General features: G+C 59.5%; 1 protein-coding gene across 1 annotated transcript; it reads right to left on the reverse strand.

Moving 5' to 3' along the window:
• Window positions 1-450: 450 nt before the first annotated feature.
• Window positions 451-1,626, reverse strand: GRIFIN (galectin-related inter-fiber protein). The gene is made up of 4 exons (XM_079120122.1): window positions 1,550-1,626; window positions 1,307-1,466; window positions 785-951; window positions 451-568 (listed from the first exon to the last, which is right to left on the reverse strand). The coding sequence occupies exons 1-4, from the start codon at window positions 1,582-1,584 to the stop codon at window positions 553-555; spliced, it is 378 nt and encodes a 125-aa protein (XP_078976248.1). The 5' UTR covers window positions 1,585-1,626; the 3' UTR covers window positions 451-552.
• Between the last annotated feature and the right edge of the window lie 15,113 nt (window positions 1,627-16,739).

Here is a 16,739-nt window from a genome sequence, read left to right on the forward strand (position 1 = left end):
AGGAGGGGGAGGGGAAGCTCAGGGCCTCCAAGGTGGTGTCTTGGACGGGGCGGGCTGGGCCCAGCACCAACCTTCCCTCTCCTGGTCCCACCCAGGGCCACCCCTCCGCCTCTGGGATGGAGCCCTGGGGGACCAGCAGCCCTGGTGAGGATGACCCACGATCCTGCTGGGGCTTCTGGTCCATGGCGAGGAGCCCTCCCAACATGGATGTCACCTGACACACTCCCTCTGTCCTGGGAGCATCAAAGGTTGCAGGGAGGACTGTGTCCATTCCAACACCCCCAGACCCTCAGGGTCCTGGAGATGAGGACAGGGGTCAGGTGGTGCCCGGGTATAGGTCTCAGGACCCCAGCCTCTTGCCCTGAGGACTGCACAGGTGGCCCTCCCCAGCATGTCCTGTTCCCAAGCAGCCAAGCACCTGCATCCTGCTCACATTTTATTGAAGGTGGAGTCAGGGGTGGGCACACAGAACCCCAGATCCCCAGTCCAGGGGGCTCCAGACTCCTGGATGAGGGACAGCCCAAAGTTTGCTCCTGGGACCACAGGTGCAGCTCACTGGCCACCATCCCTGCAAGCATTCAAGACATACGCCTTAGCTCACTGTCCCTCCCGGGCACAGACTCAGGGCAGCATGTGGACAGTAGCTTTTCTCCCGTGGCCAGGTGTGCAAGGCCAGCTGGGAGAGGGGCAGGGCAAGACAACCAAGTCGCTGGAGGGGACACCAGGGTAAGGGTGGACAAAGCTCCCATGGGGACAGGCAGCCTGGGACGGGCAGGGACCTCACCCCCAGCTCAGGCTCCGTTTGGCCAGCTCCACCTGGGCCAGGCGGTGTTCGCTCAGCACCCGCACCCTGGTGATGGCGGCCAGCGGCCTCTGGCGGTGTGGGAACTGTAGCACCTTGTGCTCCTGGGCGTAGACGTGGAAGTGCTCGGCGTCCGAGCTGACCTCCATCTGGGCAGGCAGGAAAGTGACCCTCGGCCCCAGCCGTGGAGCCCAGGATCGGTGGGGCCCTCGTCGCCCTCGGCCTGCTGGCCAGCCTGCCTGGGCCCACCCACCACGGGGGAGCTCCATGCTGGGAACCCTCTTGTTTCTCCCAAGAGGGGGTGGCTGGCAGCCAGCGTGGAGAGCATCCCATCACCCAAGTGGGGAGACTGGGGAGTGGAAGGCCCAGCCAGACACAGCAGGGGACTTATGAATACCCACAAGGACCACCTCCTCACCTGCCTCCTGTTCCCTGCCACCGTCCTCATCCCCCATCCCCCTGGGCCTCCCGTCTTCCCATGGGCTCCACCCAGGTCCCCGTCACCTCAAAGGGCTCCCCCAGGGCCAGGGGGAAGACGCTGGACACCTCCTCCTGGCCCCAGCGGCCACCCTGGAAGGCATTGCCCACCACAGTGGCACTGGAGAATCGCGGCTTGACATGGAAGGCGATGTCCCCCGCCTCAGACAAGAAGTTGATCTCAAACCTGGGTGCATCGCGCAGGTCACAAGGGTAGTAAATAGCTGGGCAGCCCCCGCCCCTAGCCCGGGAGGGGAGGTGGGCCCCTACTTGTCCTCTCCGGAGTCAGCTTGTCCCTGGACCATCAGGCTCCAGCCAGGGGCCAAGCCCCCCGCACAGAAAGCTTCAAACTGAAGACAAAAGATAGAGAGATGGAGCCCACAGGGCGGTAGCTTTGCCCTCCTCCACGTATCCACTTGTCCCCGAGACCCCCACCAGCCCACCCACTCCAGTGTGTGATCTTCACAGGACCCTGTCCCTTTGAGCATCTCCTTCCTGATGGGTGTCAGGATGGGGGAAGCCTGCTCAGCAGCTGCTCCGGGGAGACCTTCACCCCCACATCCCCTCAGCCTGGGGTCTGATGAGCGAGTGGGCAGAACCAGCACCCCAGCTCTGTGTGGAGAAACACAGGCAGCCTGGGGAGTCCCCACTGGCCAGGGCCCAGGGTATGTGGCCAACTGTGTACCCGGGTCTCACCCACCTGCACCGCCATCGGCCCAGCAGCTGGGGAGCGCAGAGAGGGCCTGGGGATATAGGCGGGGTGGGGGGTGGGGCGCAGGAGCTCCTCCCCTGGGGGCCTGCCAGGTCCCTGGGCCACCCCCAGCCACATTTTTCCTCTCAGGCTACCCCTCCTGGTCCTAAAGCTCTCTGTGTAAGAGAGCAGGCTCCAGACCCTGGATTCAGTCCCCAGCAATGTGAAAAAAAAAAGCACACAAGGGGTCACTTGCCTCCTTCCACCCGTACCTCCACAGGGCCTGACCGGCTTCACTTCCCAGCCCCCTTCTCCAGGGCCCCAAATCTGCCCTTCTGACCCAGAGAGGGGAGGCACTCCTACTGAGCCTGTCCCTGCCTTCCGGGGTCCGGGCTACTGCCTGGGTGCAACAAACTGCTCCCTGCCCACCCCAGCTTCCCACCCACTTGCCCCTGGCTGCCCTGCTCCGGTCAGCTCAGTGGGCCCCATGGGGCAGGACGGGGATTAGGCCGGTGCTGGTCAGCGCATTCCAGGGCTCTAGCAGACAGATGGGGAGGGCCCTTCCCACACCCGGCACCCCTCCTCTCAGGCTGAGCCAGGGGACAGGGCTGGTTGGGACCCTCAGGTAGGCTGGAGGAGAGAAAGACCCCTCTGCAAGGGGTGCAGAGACCTCCCCGCTGGACCCTCCAGGAGGGGAACTAGCCACAGGGACCCAGGCCAGACCTGGAGCCTCAGGGTTGTGCATGCAGGTGAGTGTGTAGGAGTGCGGGGCTCAGTGACTGCGTTCCACACGCGCCTGTGTGTGTGTGTGTGTGAGTGTGAGCCAGGTGTGAGTGCATGTGGATGGGGTGGCTGAGAGGTGCCCCTGGCTGTTTCTCTGCCCAGGGTGGAGACAATTGGCACAGATCTGGAATAGGAGGTCTTCTGTGCCTGTGTGTCCCCTTCCTCCTGTCCCTGTGTCCCCACCCCCTGTTTCTACGTCCCCATACCTCCTGTCCATTCTTCACTCCAGGCCCTGGCAGTGCTGACCCCATGTCCTGTTTGACCTCTCTCCAGGCACAACTGCCTGGACATGTGCTGCTGCTGTTGGCTGTGGGCGGGGGACACTAGAGCCAGAAGGGACGTGGAGATGGCCCAGACTGTCCACCGGCCTACAGGTGGTACAGGCTATGCAGAAGCAGAGGCCCTTCCCTTCTGTAGGGTGGGGGCAGGGTTACGTGTGGCCTGCAGGGGGCAGCCCTGGGCAGTGGAGGCTCCCCAGTGAGCCCCGTGAGCCCGCCGCGTCCAAGTCTCAGACCCTCATCCTGCGTTCCCCAGGGATGCCCCTGGCCACGGAGCCCAGCCACAGGGTGAAGCTCAGTCCTGCCACCCACCCCCTGTCCTGTCCCCTGTGCAGGTGCTGGGGCTGGGTAGTCCTGGCTGCAGTCCCTGGTGAGGACACAGCCTGGACCCTGGGTACACTGCTGCCAGGGCCCAAGGCTGGGGACAAGCACGGACTCAGAGTCTGAAACAGGCTTCTGACCGGCTGGCACCTTGAGTTGGTGGCCTCTGGGCCTGGGTCTTCCTAGTTGCTTACTGGGCTCAGCAGTTCTGCTCAGCAGTGCTGACCTCTGCTTCCTGTGCCTGTCCCTTGAGTGGGGGAGGGGAGTCTGGGGCAGTTTTAGCCCTGGACACAGGAACTGGGTCCTTGCCCACTGGATCTCTGTTTCCTTGTTTTGGGGTCAGCAGGGTTCTTGTGTAGGGGACCTGGGTCTTGGGAGTCAGCTGCTAGAGCTCCAGCTCAGAATCCAGGGCTTGGCCCCCAGATCTGAAGCTGCCTGGGATAAAGAGGCCGGAGACCTCTGTTCCCTGAAGTGCCGCCCCTTTCTGAAGCTCAGCTTCCCCAGCTGGGTTGTGGGGGTTGAGTTACAGGACGCCCCAGTGGTCCCCAAGGCCCACAGTGGAGAGCCTGGCTTACCCATGCCACCAGGAGTCTCTAGAGCCCTCCAGAAGTTGGGTGCCCCTCCCATCCACTTTGGACAGTGGGGCTGTGGGCCTCCATCTGGGCCTTCGCCCCAGGGTTGCAGGTGGACCTGTGACCTTGGCCATCCGGCTATGGCACAGAAACTCTCTCACCTGGGGTCAGAGCCAAGAGCTGCCAGAACTCCAGGCAGCCAGAACAGGACTCAGGGACAGAGACAAGAAGGCCCCGTGGGGTGGGCCCAGTCCTACAGAAACATCCCATGCTCCACTCCCAAAGCTGTGGAGTCCGGATCTGACCCTGGACACAGTGACCCAGCGGGGCCTCAGGATGACATGGTGGGCAGTCCCTCCCTGCCTTGCTGGCCAGCAGGGTTGGGTGCTGGCTGGGGGATGCTATGGCTTTGAGCCTGGGAGCAAACAGACCTGCGTTCAGTGCCATCCCTGCCCCTGTCCCCCCACACCTACCCGGATGTTCGTTTTGCCTGGAGCTGTTGACTCTCCAGGCTGCCAACCAGGTAGCCGTCTCCACCCAGCTCAGCTGAGGATCCGCTCCAGCGGGGGCTGGGCTCCGCAGCCCCTTCCCAGCCCTGGGGTGCCCAACACGGGGCAGGCTCTCAGCCACCAAGTGAAAAGCTGCTCAGAGCCCAGTGGCAATTAGCATCTCAGGAGCGCCAGCCACCTGGCTAAGCCACATATGCATCGTCACATCTGCAGCACATGAGAGCAGGTGAGCGTGGATATGGGGGCACAGAGAAGCTAAGCTACTTGCCCAGGGTCCCACAGCTAGGCAGTAACGAAGCCAGGACTTAGAGTGCCTGCCATAAACACCACGCTGGACTGGCCCCTTGTCAGGCTGGGATGGGCCTTCTCAGGGCTGGCTTTCTGGAGGAAGAGGTGGGTCTCGAAGAAGGAGGAGTTAGAAGGTGGTGGGGCAGCCTGGAGGAGCGAGGGCAGAGAGGCTGGCCCAGGAAAGAGGCAGGGCCGTGCTGGGGACAGCTGGTCACGCTGGGCCTCTGACTAACCTCAGCACCCCCGGAGGGGACCACTCACCTCTCCCAGGGACAATTTGACAGGGATGGCCTTGCCTTCCTGGGAGCCCAGCAGAGCTTCCGTGGGATTTCTGGGGTCAGGCATCATCGTACCCATTTCAAGGATGAGAAACTGAGGCCCGGGGGAAGGAATCACCAGGCCCGGCCCCACAGTGAGGAGTGACAGAGCCACACGTGAATGTGGCCCCTGCTCTCCTGGTGCACTGCTTAGGCTTCCCCGAAGGTCACCCTGTCCCGGGCACTGAGTGTCCAGCCTCGCCCCTCAATGGCAATTCCAGGTGCTGGGCCTGGCTCTCAGCCTCTCCTTGGAGGCTGCCCGAGTTTCCAGACCTTCCCAGGACCCCTTCCTGCCCCCATCCTCCATCTGGAACTGCTGTCCCCGGCTGTGGGGGTCACTGGGCCAGTGCGGGGGCGGGGCAGGCCTATGGCTGCAGCCCGCCTCACCCTGGCTTGGCACTGGGCGGCCTTGGCACATGGTGGCTGCCTTAGGTCAGAAGGGAACAATAGCCAGGCATGCAGAGGGTGTGTGCAGAGGGAAAGCACGGAGCCACCCCTCACACGAGGGAAAGCAGAGGCCGGCGGGCGAGGGGCGTGACGCAGCACCAAGTGGGCTCTGGCCCTCTGGCTTCTACTGCTCCTGGAGGCCCCAGGTCGGACCTTGGCCTCAAGACTCACTAAAGACCAGGATGGAACCTGGCTGGGCAGAGTGGTTTCCAGGCTGAGGAGGGGACAGGGGGTCTTCACCCCTGCTGCTTCCTCACCGGACCCTTGCAAATCTGTTCCCAGCAGCCGCCTGCCCCAGCAACACTTCCGCTGACCTATCTTGAGGCACAAGCTCTCCAAGGTCAATCCCAGAGCACCTTCTGGGGCCTCGCCCTCCTCTGAACCTTTCTTCCTACTCAGGGCAGAGGATATTTTCCATCTCAACCATTAACTGAGCCCCTTCTACGTGACAAGCCATGTTGTGAGCAAGTCGAACAGACAGATGGCACAGTTCATCCCCAGGAGCCTGTGTGTCTGGGGGAGGCAGGCAGGCGTCGAGTGTCAGAATCCAGCCCTGCATGGTTTAATTGCTACTGTGATAGAGCCGACAGGGGAAACACGGGGAGTGACAGCTGTATATACTGGGGGAGTTGGCCTTGGCGGGGACAGTTGGGGAGACTTCCCAGAGGGGTGGGTTTGAGGGGATCCCAGGAAAGAGCAGGGCTGGCATCATGAGGGGAACGAAGGGAACAGCATGTGCAAAGGCCCTGGGGAGGGACAAGTGGCTGGGGAGTCCCTGCCTCTTCCCAGCCCTCCCTGTCAGGCACCCTGATGTTCCTGGACAAGCTGCCCTCCCAGGCCCAGCCATTGGCCATGTCTGCTGCCTCCACCCTTGGGTCTTTTACCACCCAGAGAATCTACTTGCTCCTGGGGCACTGGGTGGGTTGATAAGGTCTTCCTGGAACTGGGCCTGGTGACACAGCCTGTAGTCCCAGTGACTCTAGAGGCTGAGCCAGGAGGATGGCAAGTTTGAGGCTAGCCTCAGCAACTTAGTGAGACCCTGTCTCAAAATTAAAGAATAGAAAGGGCTGGGGATGTGGCTCAAGGTGAAGCCCTTGCCCAGCCCGTGTCAAGCCCTGGGTTCGATACCCAGCACCCAAGTCTGACTGAAGACCGTGTCACATGGGCACTGCCAGTTCTGCCACTGCCCCACCCCCCGTGGCGGATGAGCCTGGCTTCCTTCTGGGGGCTCCTCCCTTGGGCTGCCCCTCTTACCCACATCTTTTCCCTCTGCAAATCACAAGCCCGTCTGCCTGACAGGTGAGAGGCCTTGACGGTGTCCTTGCTCCTCTCTGGGCCTTAGCTTCTCCATCTGAGGGAGCCAAGCGGGTCAGTGAGCATTTCCCATGTGCTCTGCCCTGGCTGCAGCTAGCGCCTGGGTCCAAGGAGGCACAGGAAGTGGAGGACAGGTGGGCAGAGTGGTCGGGGTGTGGGCATGCTACGCTATGTAGGAGAGGGGACAAGTGCTTCTCCCTCCCTGCCTGGTCTGGAACTCTGGACGGCAAATGGGGGCTCTTGCCCAGATGGGCTCCCAGAACCTACACGGCACCAGCCCTGAGCAGGAAGTCCTCCCAGCACCCTGGGGAGTGTGGCGATCACCCGGTTTTATTTGACCTCCTGTGGTATAGATGTGCCACTGAGGCCCAAAGGTCACACGGTGCATTTTTAACTGCTACTTGCAGAGGAGGTTGGGATTTGCGGGGGAAGGCCTCTCTTAGCTCGCCCCTTCGTTTTTGCAAGCCTCAGGGCCACACCCCTGGGATCAGCACTCATTAACGATCTGTGAGCTTTGCAGTCCTCCAGGGGAGTCCACACCTGTTCACAACCCTGCTGGGCAAGGCTTTGGGTACCCATTTTGTTGATGGAGAAATCGAGGCCATTGTGCGTCTCCCTGGCAGGCTGTTGCTGTGAGCCACCTCAAGGGGTCAGCAGGGAGCTGGGTCAGGCTGGCTGGAGACCCTAATGCCCTTGTTGGTTGCTGCTGGAGTGCAACCTAGGGAGAGGCTCCTAAAGGTCCTGAGTGGGGAAAACAGGGCTGGGGGCACAGGGCCCAGGACTCATGGGGGTTGGGACTGACTGGGCTGTAAACCGCTTGTGCCTGACCAAATACCAGCATCGCATGGACCCAAGATGCCGCCATCTTTTCTTTCCACACTTTTTTATGGGTGCGTTGTAGCTGCACGTAACGGTAGGGTTCATTGTTACATGTTCACACATGCACACAATATAACAGTGCAGTTCAGCCAGTATCATCCCCCAGGGTTTCTCCTTTCTATCCCCTCTTCTCTCCCCTGGTCCCTTTCCTCTTTTCTACTGATCTCCCTTAGATTTTTTTTTTTTTTTTTTTTTTTGGTACTGGGATTGAACTCAGGGGCACTCAACCACTGAGCCACATCCCCAGCCCTATTTTGTATTTTATTTAGAGACACAGTCTCACTGAGTTGCTTAGTGCCTTGCCATTGCTGAGGCTGGCTTTGAACTTGAGATCCTCCTGTCTCAGCCTCCCGAGCAACTGGGATTACAGGCATGCACCACTGTGCCCAGCCTCCCTTAGATTTTTATGAGACCCACCCCCACCTTTCTTTTCCTTTCTACCTTCTAGGTAAGAGAGAAAATATATGACCCTTGACCTTCTGGGGGGTACTGGGATTGAACTCAGGGGCGTTTGTTTAACCACTGAGTCAAATCCCTGACCTTTTTAAAAAAATTTTATTTTTTATTTTAAGATGGGGTCTCGATAAGTTGCTTAGGGCCTCACTATGTTGCGGAGGCTGGTCTTGAACTTGCCATCCTCCTGCCTCGGCCTCCTGAGTCGCTGGGATTACAGGTGTGCACCACCACGCTTGGCCAACACTTGACCTTCTGAGTTTGGCTTATTTTGTTTAGCATAATGTTCTCAATTTTCCATTCATTTTCCTGCAAATGATATAATTTCATTTTACTGCATGGATGAATAAAACATCGTCGCGTGCATATATATTTTCTTTTTCTACTATTCATTCACCTGCTGATGGGCACCTAGGCTGGTTCAAGGTGCTGCCATGTTTGAGGAAGCTCAACTTCCCAGACAGGCCAAACATGGGACTGTCTGGACACTGGGCTTCTGGCCAGCACAAAATGGCCAGTGAGTGGCCTCTATGGCAGGAAGGGGCTGGAGCCAGCGGAGCAGGGTGGGGTGGGGCAGAGCAGCCTGCGGATATCTGCCCTATAGGGATCCATGATGATTTCTCCAGATGGGCGCCGGGCTCTAGGGATGCAGGATGCGGCAGGGTCCTGCACAGACCTGCTGGGTTTGAGGAAGGAAGGGCCGGGAATCCCATCAGAAAGAGTGGCTGGGGAAGCCTCACCTGGCCTGCAGATGGTGCGGCCAGAGCCCTGAAGAGCCTGTGGAGGACAGGAGGGAACACAGGTCATCAACTGCGGGATCAAATCCCTGCTCTCCACCACCTTCCCACCCGAACCTCGGTGTGCGGCTGTGACCCTGAGGGGTGGGTGGGGGCGAGGGGAGGGGAGCAGACCATGTGGCCTTCCATCCTGCACCCACTGTGTGCTGGATAGAGTGGTAAGCAAGCCAGGCAGCCCCCTGCGCTCACCTGGCTTGGATTGCAGAGGGGCAGGAACGAGAAAGAGCTCACGGGTATTGAGAAGGTTATAGATGGCGATAGACTCAGAAAAAAGTAAAATACAGCAGAGGAGTAGAGCCACGCAGCCCTAGCTGATCGCCACTAACCAACCACGTGCCTTTAAGCACTTGGAACGTCTGAACTGAGACATGAATATAAGATACATGCTGGATTTTGAAGACTCTACCCCAAAATGTAAATTTTCTCATTAATAACTGAGTGCAGGTTAACATGATAACAGTTTTGACACATTGGGTCAAATAAAATACATAACTCAAATGTATGCCCCTGGCTTAAACCATGTTTTTAAATGTAGTTAGTAGAAAATTTAAAACTCCGTCTGTGGTTGAAGTTTTCTCGGTATGAGGAGTGGAACCCAGGGCCTTGAACACGCTGGGCAAGCCCTTTGCCACTAAGCTCCTGGCCTCCACTTCTATTGCTGTGGACTCCCGGGACACGTCTGATGGGGGAGCTACTTCAGCCAGCGCACCTGGGGGTGCATGAGGCAGGAAGTCATGGAGGTGAGGCCTGGGCAGAGGTCTGGCTGCCCCAGTGAGCACCCTGGTGTGCCCACGCCCCAGGGTGCAGACACTTGCTGTGGGGAGTGGCGGAGAGTGAGCTGCTCTGGCTCTGCCTTTTCCCCAGAATCCTGTCCCCTGGAAATCTGTACCATGTCCCCACAGGCAGCCACAGGCCGCCTGCCTGCCCACTCTGGCCGACCCGGCTGGTTTTGAACGCTTGCTCCAGCCAAGATGGTTGGGAAAGACCCACGGGAGCCTCCAGCTCCCAAAATAACTTCACACCAGTTCCAGGACATCTGTGGAGCGGGGAGGAGCTGAAACCCAGAGCTGTGAGCCCCACAGAGCCCAGAAGGGTGGGACTGGAAATGGGGACACAAGGGCAGGAGCAGGGATGGAGGAGAGGGACGTGGGGAGAAGGCGACCGCTCGAGAACGTGAGCTGCAGACACAGGTGGCAACACCCGGGGAAGCAGAGGCAGGAAAAGGGGCAGAGACAGAAGGGAAGGAGGAGGGGGAAAGGGCCGGGCAGCCCCAGCTCCCTTTTTCCCAGAGGAGAAACTGAGGCCAGGGAGGCTGCAGAACTTGTCTGAGGAGCTCCAGCATGTGAGTGAAGCCAGCACGTGGCAGTGAAGATGTGGCCTGCCTGGGCACTTTCCCTGTGCCCCTCGCACGTGGCTGCCACTCGCCCAGCTGGCTGGTGGGCTCCGAGAGAATGCTTCACTCCTGTCTTGGGTCCCTAGGGGGTTGGGAAATGTCCTCTGAGCAGTGTGGCCAGCACTGGGTGGAGCGTGTGGACGTTCCCCAGCTTAGGACAGCTAGCAGGCGGGGGATCTGGGACTGGCTGGCCAGGATGGAATGAGGGAGGGTGGGGAAACTGAGGCCCAGAAGAGGCCCAGAAGAAGGGAGGTAGCTGTCCTGCTAGCAGGGCCAATCCCAGAGGAACCTGGGAATCCAGGAAGTAGGAACTGAGGGGTGGTCATTTGCAACAGTTCTTCCCGTAAGACATCCTCCTGGGTGCCATGGTGCACGCCTGTAATCCCAGAGGCTCAGGAGGCTGAGGCAGGAGGATCTCGAGTTCAAAGTCAGCCTCAGCAACAGTGAGGCCCTAAGCAACCGAATGAGACCCTGTCTCTAAATAAAATACAAAATAGGGCTGGGGATGTGACTCAGGGGTCAGATGTCCCTGAGTTCAATCCCTAGTACCCCCCTGAATAAAAGAACCCAAGGGCCATGTGATCCAGTCATTCAACAAACATTTATTAAACACTCATATGCACTGGGAGCAGGGGCCACCAGGGACAAGAACGAGCTAGGTTAAAGTTAGAGACTCAGAGTGGGTGGGGCTGGCCTGAGGACACCGGGCTATGGAGGGGGCCCTCTGGGCAGGTGGGGGCTGTTGGACAATACACTGCACATGCTGATGGGAAGGGGTTCAAGGGCCGCCGGCTGGTCAGTGTCAGGACTGGATCTTCTGGGTCTTGTGCCCTCCGACCATGATTCCTAGAAAGGAGAGGCACTTCTTTCAGAACTGAGAGTGTCCATGAAATGACCACGGCCATTGCTCCCCACACAAGGCTCTGCTGGTTGTGTGACCGTGTGAATGTCGCAGTGTGTTCCTCAGGAGGGAGAGCAAGGAGAAACCACGCATGCGTAGAGCTCGAGTAGTCAATTGAGGGCCTTCCATGGGGCAGGGAGGCCCAAGCGAGGGCCAAGTTCAAGAAGAAAGTGAATAGCCAGGCACGGTGGTGCATGCCTGTAATCCCAGCAGCACTGGAGGCTGGGGTAGGAGGATGGAGAGTTCAAAATCATCCTCAGAAACTTAGCCAGGCTCTGAGCAACTTAGCAGGACCCTGTCTCAAAATAAAACATAAAAAGGGCTGGGGATGTGGCTCCATGGTAAGAGCCTCTGGTTCAATTCCCAGTACAGGAAAAAAAGAGGGAACAGAGGTGTCAGAGGGAGCCTCTGCGCAGCTGCAGGGCACCGGCGCCCACAGTGCTGGTGGACACCTATCCCAGAGATGTCGGGCCAGACACTGAGCCCAGTGCAGAACCAGGGGCAGCCCTAGGGAAGTGGCCCCAGGGCTTGACAATGGTAAGTAGGCCGTGAGGAAACTGAGACCCCTGCTTCCCCCGGCCTCCTCCCTCTTCCCGTTCCTGGGGCCTCCTGCCCACTGCTACCCAGGGCCCTGTGCTCTTGGGTGGGTTGCAGCAATCCCAGAGAGAGCTCAGGGCTGGAGTCCAGTGTGCCTGCTCACCCTGACCACCAGGCCACCCCTACCCCCACCGTTGTCCCCGCTTCAACTGCTGCTCCAACTTCCCTGGGCTGGGACGGGACACGAGATTCTTTCAAAAACATTTCCTTTGCAAAATAATCCTTCGAAATATGTTTTTTGGAAACGGGACTCCTGATCTGAACAGGAAGACGTTAATTACGGTCCCTCCCCAGGGGGGCGCGGGGGAGGAAGCGTGGTGGTCAGAAGCAGGAGCAAGGGCCAGGTCGGCGGCTCGGGGCCAGCCCACGCCCAGCCTGGCCTCCCTGCCCCAGTAGCCCGGCCCCTCCACACTGGGCCTTCAGCCCACAATAGGAGGCAGAGACCCAGGGTGGGGCAGCGACCGTGGCCAAGGTCACAGGTCAGAGGCAGACAGGGAGGGGCCCCCTCGGCTGCCCTCAGTGCCCACTGTCTGTGAGAGTGTGGTGAGGCATGGCCTCGCCATGAGGGAAGCCACGGGGACTGCAGGACCTGCTCACCTGCAAGAGAGTCTCTAGGCCGGACTTCCTTACCCAGCCAAAGCACCCCCAGATTCAGAGGTGCTGGCCAGACTTGGGGACCCCAAGGATGGAGATGGGGCCTGAGGATTCCTCTTATGTTCCTGCTCTTAGACCCCAAACCACCCTTCAAACAGGGCTGCCTGGGTTTTCCTTAGGCCTGGATGACTGTTTTCTGGAGACTTCCATTTTTAAGTCCGTCTAGTGATCTCTGATGCTCCTGTTCTGGGCTATGTAGTCTGCCTGGTATTGGAGAGTGGGATTGTTCCGGAAGTTTGAGGTTTTTTTTTTTTGGTGCCGGGGATCGAACCCAGGGCCTTGTGCATGCGAGGTAAGCACTCTACCGACTGAGCCATATCCTCAGCCCCAAGTTCGAGGTTTCTAAACTCTGGCCTTTCCTTAACCATCCAGAGATCCTACCACCCAGGGTGCACCCAGGGTTCATTTGAATGTATCTACCAGGAATAAGCCTAGGGGCCATCCATCTATCTGTCTATTTTTCTGACCATTTGTCTATCCATCCACCTGCCCGTCCATCCACCTGCCCATCTATCCACCTACCCATCCATCCACCATCCATCAGTCTCTCTGCCCTTTAATCCATTCACCCCTCTGACCATCTACCTATTCTTTTCTGTCTATCCATGCCTACCTGTCCATCTGTCATCCACATGGGGCAGGAGTCTAAGGAGGGAGAATCAGAGAAAATCACAGAGCATGTGGTGTGGAGACAGGATGGATAGAGCCCGCACCCCACCCAGACCTTCTTCCTCTGGTTCCACCTTGCTCTCCCCTGCAGCTCCTTCCGGGAACTACCAATTATCGCCAATCCCCAACAGATGAATAGCTTCCTCTGTAGTCCCCACTTGGCCCGGAGAGGGGGCTTTTGGAGAATGGAGGTCTTTGCAGTCATTGCCTGTCCTTGGCACAGGCTCCAGGACCCTGTGGATATTTTCTGAGAGGGCCATACCTGCCTGTGTCAGGACAGTGAGGGGCAGCATGGTGCCACCCCAAGGAGCCACAGAGGGGACTCTGCCCAGAGAAAGAGTGAGGCATGAACCAGCAGGCTCGCTGACCCCCAAGTGTTCCCTGTCACCACTGTGAGCTCAGCACAGGCGTGAGTCCTAAATTCCAGGAGAGGCTGTGGGAAAGGCTTCTTGTGGACCCCTTGCGGGCCACAGGGCATCTTGTGGGGGAGTGTTTGTCACCCTGAGGCTCCAGAGAGGGCCCTGGACTCCGCCAAGGATGATTCAACGGGGAAAAAATGCCCCCAGAAGGAGTATTGCACTTGGGCTGCCAAGTCACCCTGAGCTACGGGCCTCAACCCCGTGATCCGCCTACTGGGATGAGCAAAGGGGGCTCCAGACCCTCTGAACCCGGGGTGGCTCCCACTTAGAGGAACAGACCCTGTCCTCTTCTCTGTCTCCCACTCTGTCCTTTCCTGTGACTGACCCTCATGATCTCTGTCCCTCCCTGGCTCTGACCCTGGAGGTCTCTGTCTGTCTGCCTCAGCAGTCTGTCTTCATCTCTGGCCCTCCCCTTCCTCTCCTGTCTACCACACCCTCCCTCTTCCCTGCAGGACGTCCAGCGCCTTCTCTGGGCCTCTCTGCAAAGGCCCTGCTCTGTTCTGGGATAGTGGGGCCTCTGCCCTGTGCCCCCGGGAGGCCCCTGGTGGCCATGCAGCTACCCCAGTGCCCCCTCCCTACCTGGCTGGAGAGCTGGGTGTGGCTACTCGGGGGTTTTGGAACAAGACACAGGTGTACTCAGGGGTCTGTGGCCAGCTCTCAGGAGGAAGTGCTGGGTTGGCAGAGGATGGACAGAGGTCGCCCATCCCTGCTGAGCAGCAACCATCATCTGTGCCCAAAGCCTGCCCACCCCCTGCCCAAGTCCCTTACTTGACCTGCAGCTGCACAGGCCTCAAGGTGGGGCAGACTCCTGGCACACACCCGCAGAGGTGGCAGGAACCGGGGTGCTCCTCTTGCAGGCCAGCGCCTGAGGAAAAGGTGGAGGCAGGAAGGGAGGCTGGCACCCAGAGGTCAACCAAGAGGTGGGTGGACAGCAGCTTGAGACGCTGGGCCATCCCAGCCCAATTGTCCAGGCCTTTGTCCCCCCAGCACCCCCAGCTGGTGTCTGGGCAGAGCCAGCTCTGCAGAACCCCAGCTGCCCTGCTCCAGGGGACCCAGGACAGGGGGAGAGGTTGGGCTGTGGGAGACACAGATTGGGACCTGGCCTGACTCTAGCCTGCCTATCTGTGTGACCTGGTCATAGTGTCCTCGTATGCCATGCAGATAGCAGCTGCCCACCCTATGAGACCATGAGGGTCTCTCCCTGTCTCCCCCGACACTTGGCCTGTCCCTGGGCCCACACCCAACCCCACTGTGGCCCCTTCGTTGTCTCCTCTGTCCTGACTTCAATTCAGGTCATAGCCGAGCCCACCCATGGGAGGCTTTGTTTCCTGGGACCCCCACAGGGGCAGGGACTCAGGAGGCCAGAGGAGCAGTTTAACAAGTCTGAGGACCCCCAGGGTCCCGGCTCCAGCACTGGTGCTGCTCCCAAGGGAGCCAGGTGGGCCTCCTGATCCCACCCTCCCCGCAGGCTAGGGAGGCCACGGGCCTTCAAACCAGGTGTGACTGGGTGAACTCTGAGTGTTGGGATATTATCCAAGTGGGGGACTGGGGAATGGAGAGGAGCCAGTGGGTGGAGACGGAGTCAGGGGAAGGTGACTGGCAGCTGCCCCCTCTGTCCCCAGACTGCTCCTTCCTCAGCCTCCCCCGACCCTATACCTTGGTGCAGGCCTCACCGGGTAAATGGTGTCCGCTGTGAACACCTGCAAGCAGCTGTGGGACGACACATGTTGGGAGTGAACACTGGGCAGTGGGCTCCCCATCCTGCCCCAAGCACCGTCCTGCTTGGTCCACTAACCTTTAACCTCAGGCGGCCTGGACTCAGTCTTGCCATCCAGGAAGTGGGTTGAGCTGATTCCAAAGCAGCCCCGCCTTGCTAGTCTATGTGCTGATGCCCCTACCCCAATTCCAATTTCCCTTGGGGCAGGAGGGGAAACTGAGGCCCAGAGGGTCACACAGGCCACCCTGGGAACTCAGGGCCATGAGGATTGGGGCACAGGCCAGGCCTCTCCTGCCCACTCAGGCTCTGGAGGGGTGGGGGCTGCGTCCTGTTTGTCTGTCCATTGTTCCTGCAGCCGCCAGGGCCCTCGACCACCCCACCCCCACTGCAGAGAGGAGGCTGCCAGGGCGGGGCAGGGGCGGAGCAGCGTGGGGCAGCGGCCCTGTTAACAAGCTCCTTCCCGCTCCGCCCGGGCTCCCCAGGCCCTTCCCAGGCGGAAAATTCAATTAGTCTCGAGCAACTGCTTTGCTGAAGATCCAGAGAAAGAAGAGCGGGAGAAAGGAACCCGCCTGGCGGCTGTTGTGTGGGGGAGGGCGGGGAGGCCACTGCAGATGCGAGGCCGGCGCTTTTCTGCCCAGTCCCGCCTCTGTGTGTCCCTCAACATGGGTCTTCCTATGTGACTCTGTGGACCTGGCCCCCATGCCCACCTGTTTCCTGCACAAACTGGGTCCTCAGAGTGTTCCAGGGGCCCTTTGCCACAGCAGCCAACCCACCCTGAGTTAACCCCAGCTCTGGTGCCCATGCAGGAGGCATGGTACCTGGCAAGGTGCACAGGACAGCTACCCACAGACGGCCTCAGTCTACTGACAGGGTGTGGCGTGGCTCCCCAGGTGAGGCACTCCTTCCCTGGTTTATGCACTGGCTTCTTGTCTAGTCCTCAAGCATGCTGTCCTTTAGGCCCTGGCCCTTTGCACATGCCACACCTCCCCATGCCTGAGAGTTTCCCCTTCAAGAACTTTGCCCCAACTAAAGCAGGCCTTCTTGTCACTCTCCTATCACCCCGGGCGTCATGGCAAGTAGACAGAAGGCTCCTCACTGGGGAGCTATCCTGTGAGGGTCACTCTCTGACCTCCAGTCTAGCACAGGGCCTAGCACATAGCAGGTACTCAATAAAAATGGACAGAGTTGAAATGCACAGGGGTCATGAGCCCAGCTCTCAGGTCCACACATGAGCTCAGAAAATGACAGTCCTGCAGCAGACATGCCCTTTTCTGACTGGTGGACGTCTATGCACCCTGCTATGGCCAGGTGTCCAGTTTGTTCTGTTCCAGGATGTCCAGAGTGGCTCTGAGGCTCAGTGAGGCTGTCACTGCAGCTTGGCCCTCTGCCTGGGGTGTCTGCTTTTTCCTCTGGGACCCCTCTCCCTCGTCTCTGGCCCATGATCTCCCATCACCACCCAGG

This window comes from Sciurus vulgaris (genome assembly GCF_902686455.1).
Source record: "Sciurus vulgaris genome assembly, chromosome: 18".
Lineage (NCBI taxonomy): Eukaryota > Metazoa > Chordata > Mammalia > Rodentia > Sciuridae > Sciurus > Sciurus vulgaris.

What these genes read in the sequence shown, in the direction of transcription:
- GRIFIN (XM_079120122.1), bottom strand. Translation starts at nt 1,584, where the DNA reads ATGGTCCAGGGACAAGCTGACTCCGGAGAGGACAA. An exon ending in GCTGACTCCGGAGAGGACAA is followed by an intron (nt 1,467 to 1,549) that starts GTAGGGGCCCAC and finishes CGATGCACCCAG; the next exon opens with GTTTGAGATCAACTTCTTGT. An exon ending in CCCTGGGGGAGCCCTTTGAG is followed by an intron (nt 952 to 1,306) that starts GTGACGGGGACC and finishes CTGCCTGCCCAG; the next exon opens with ATGGAGGTCAGCTCGGACGC.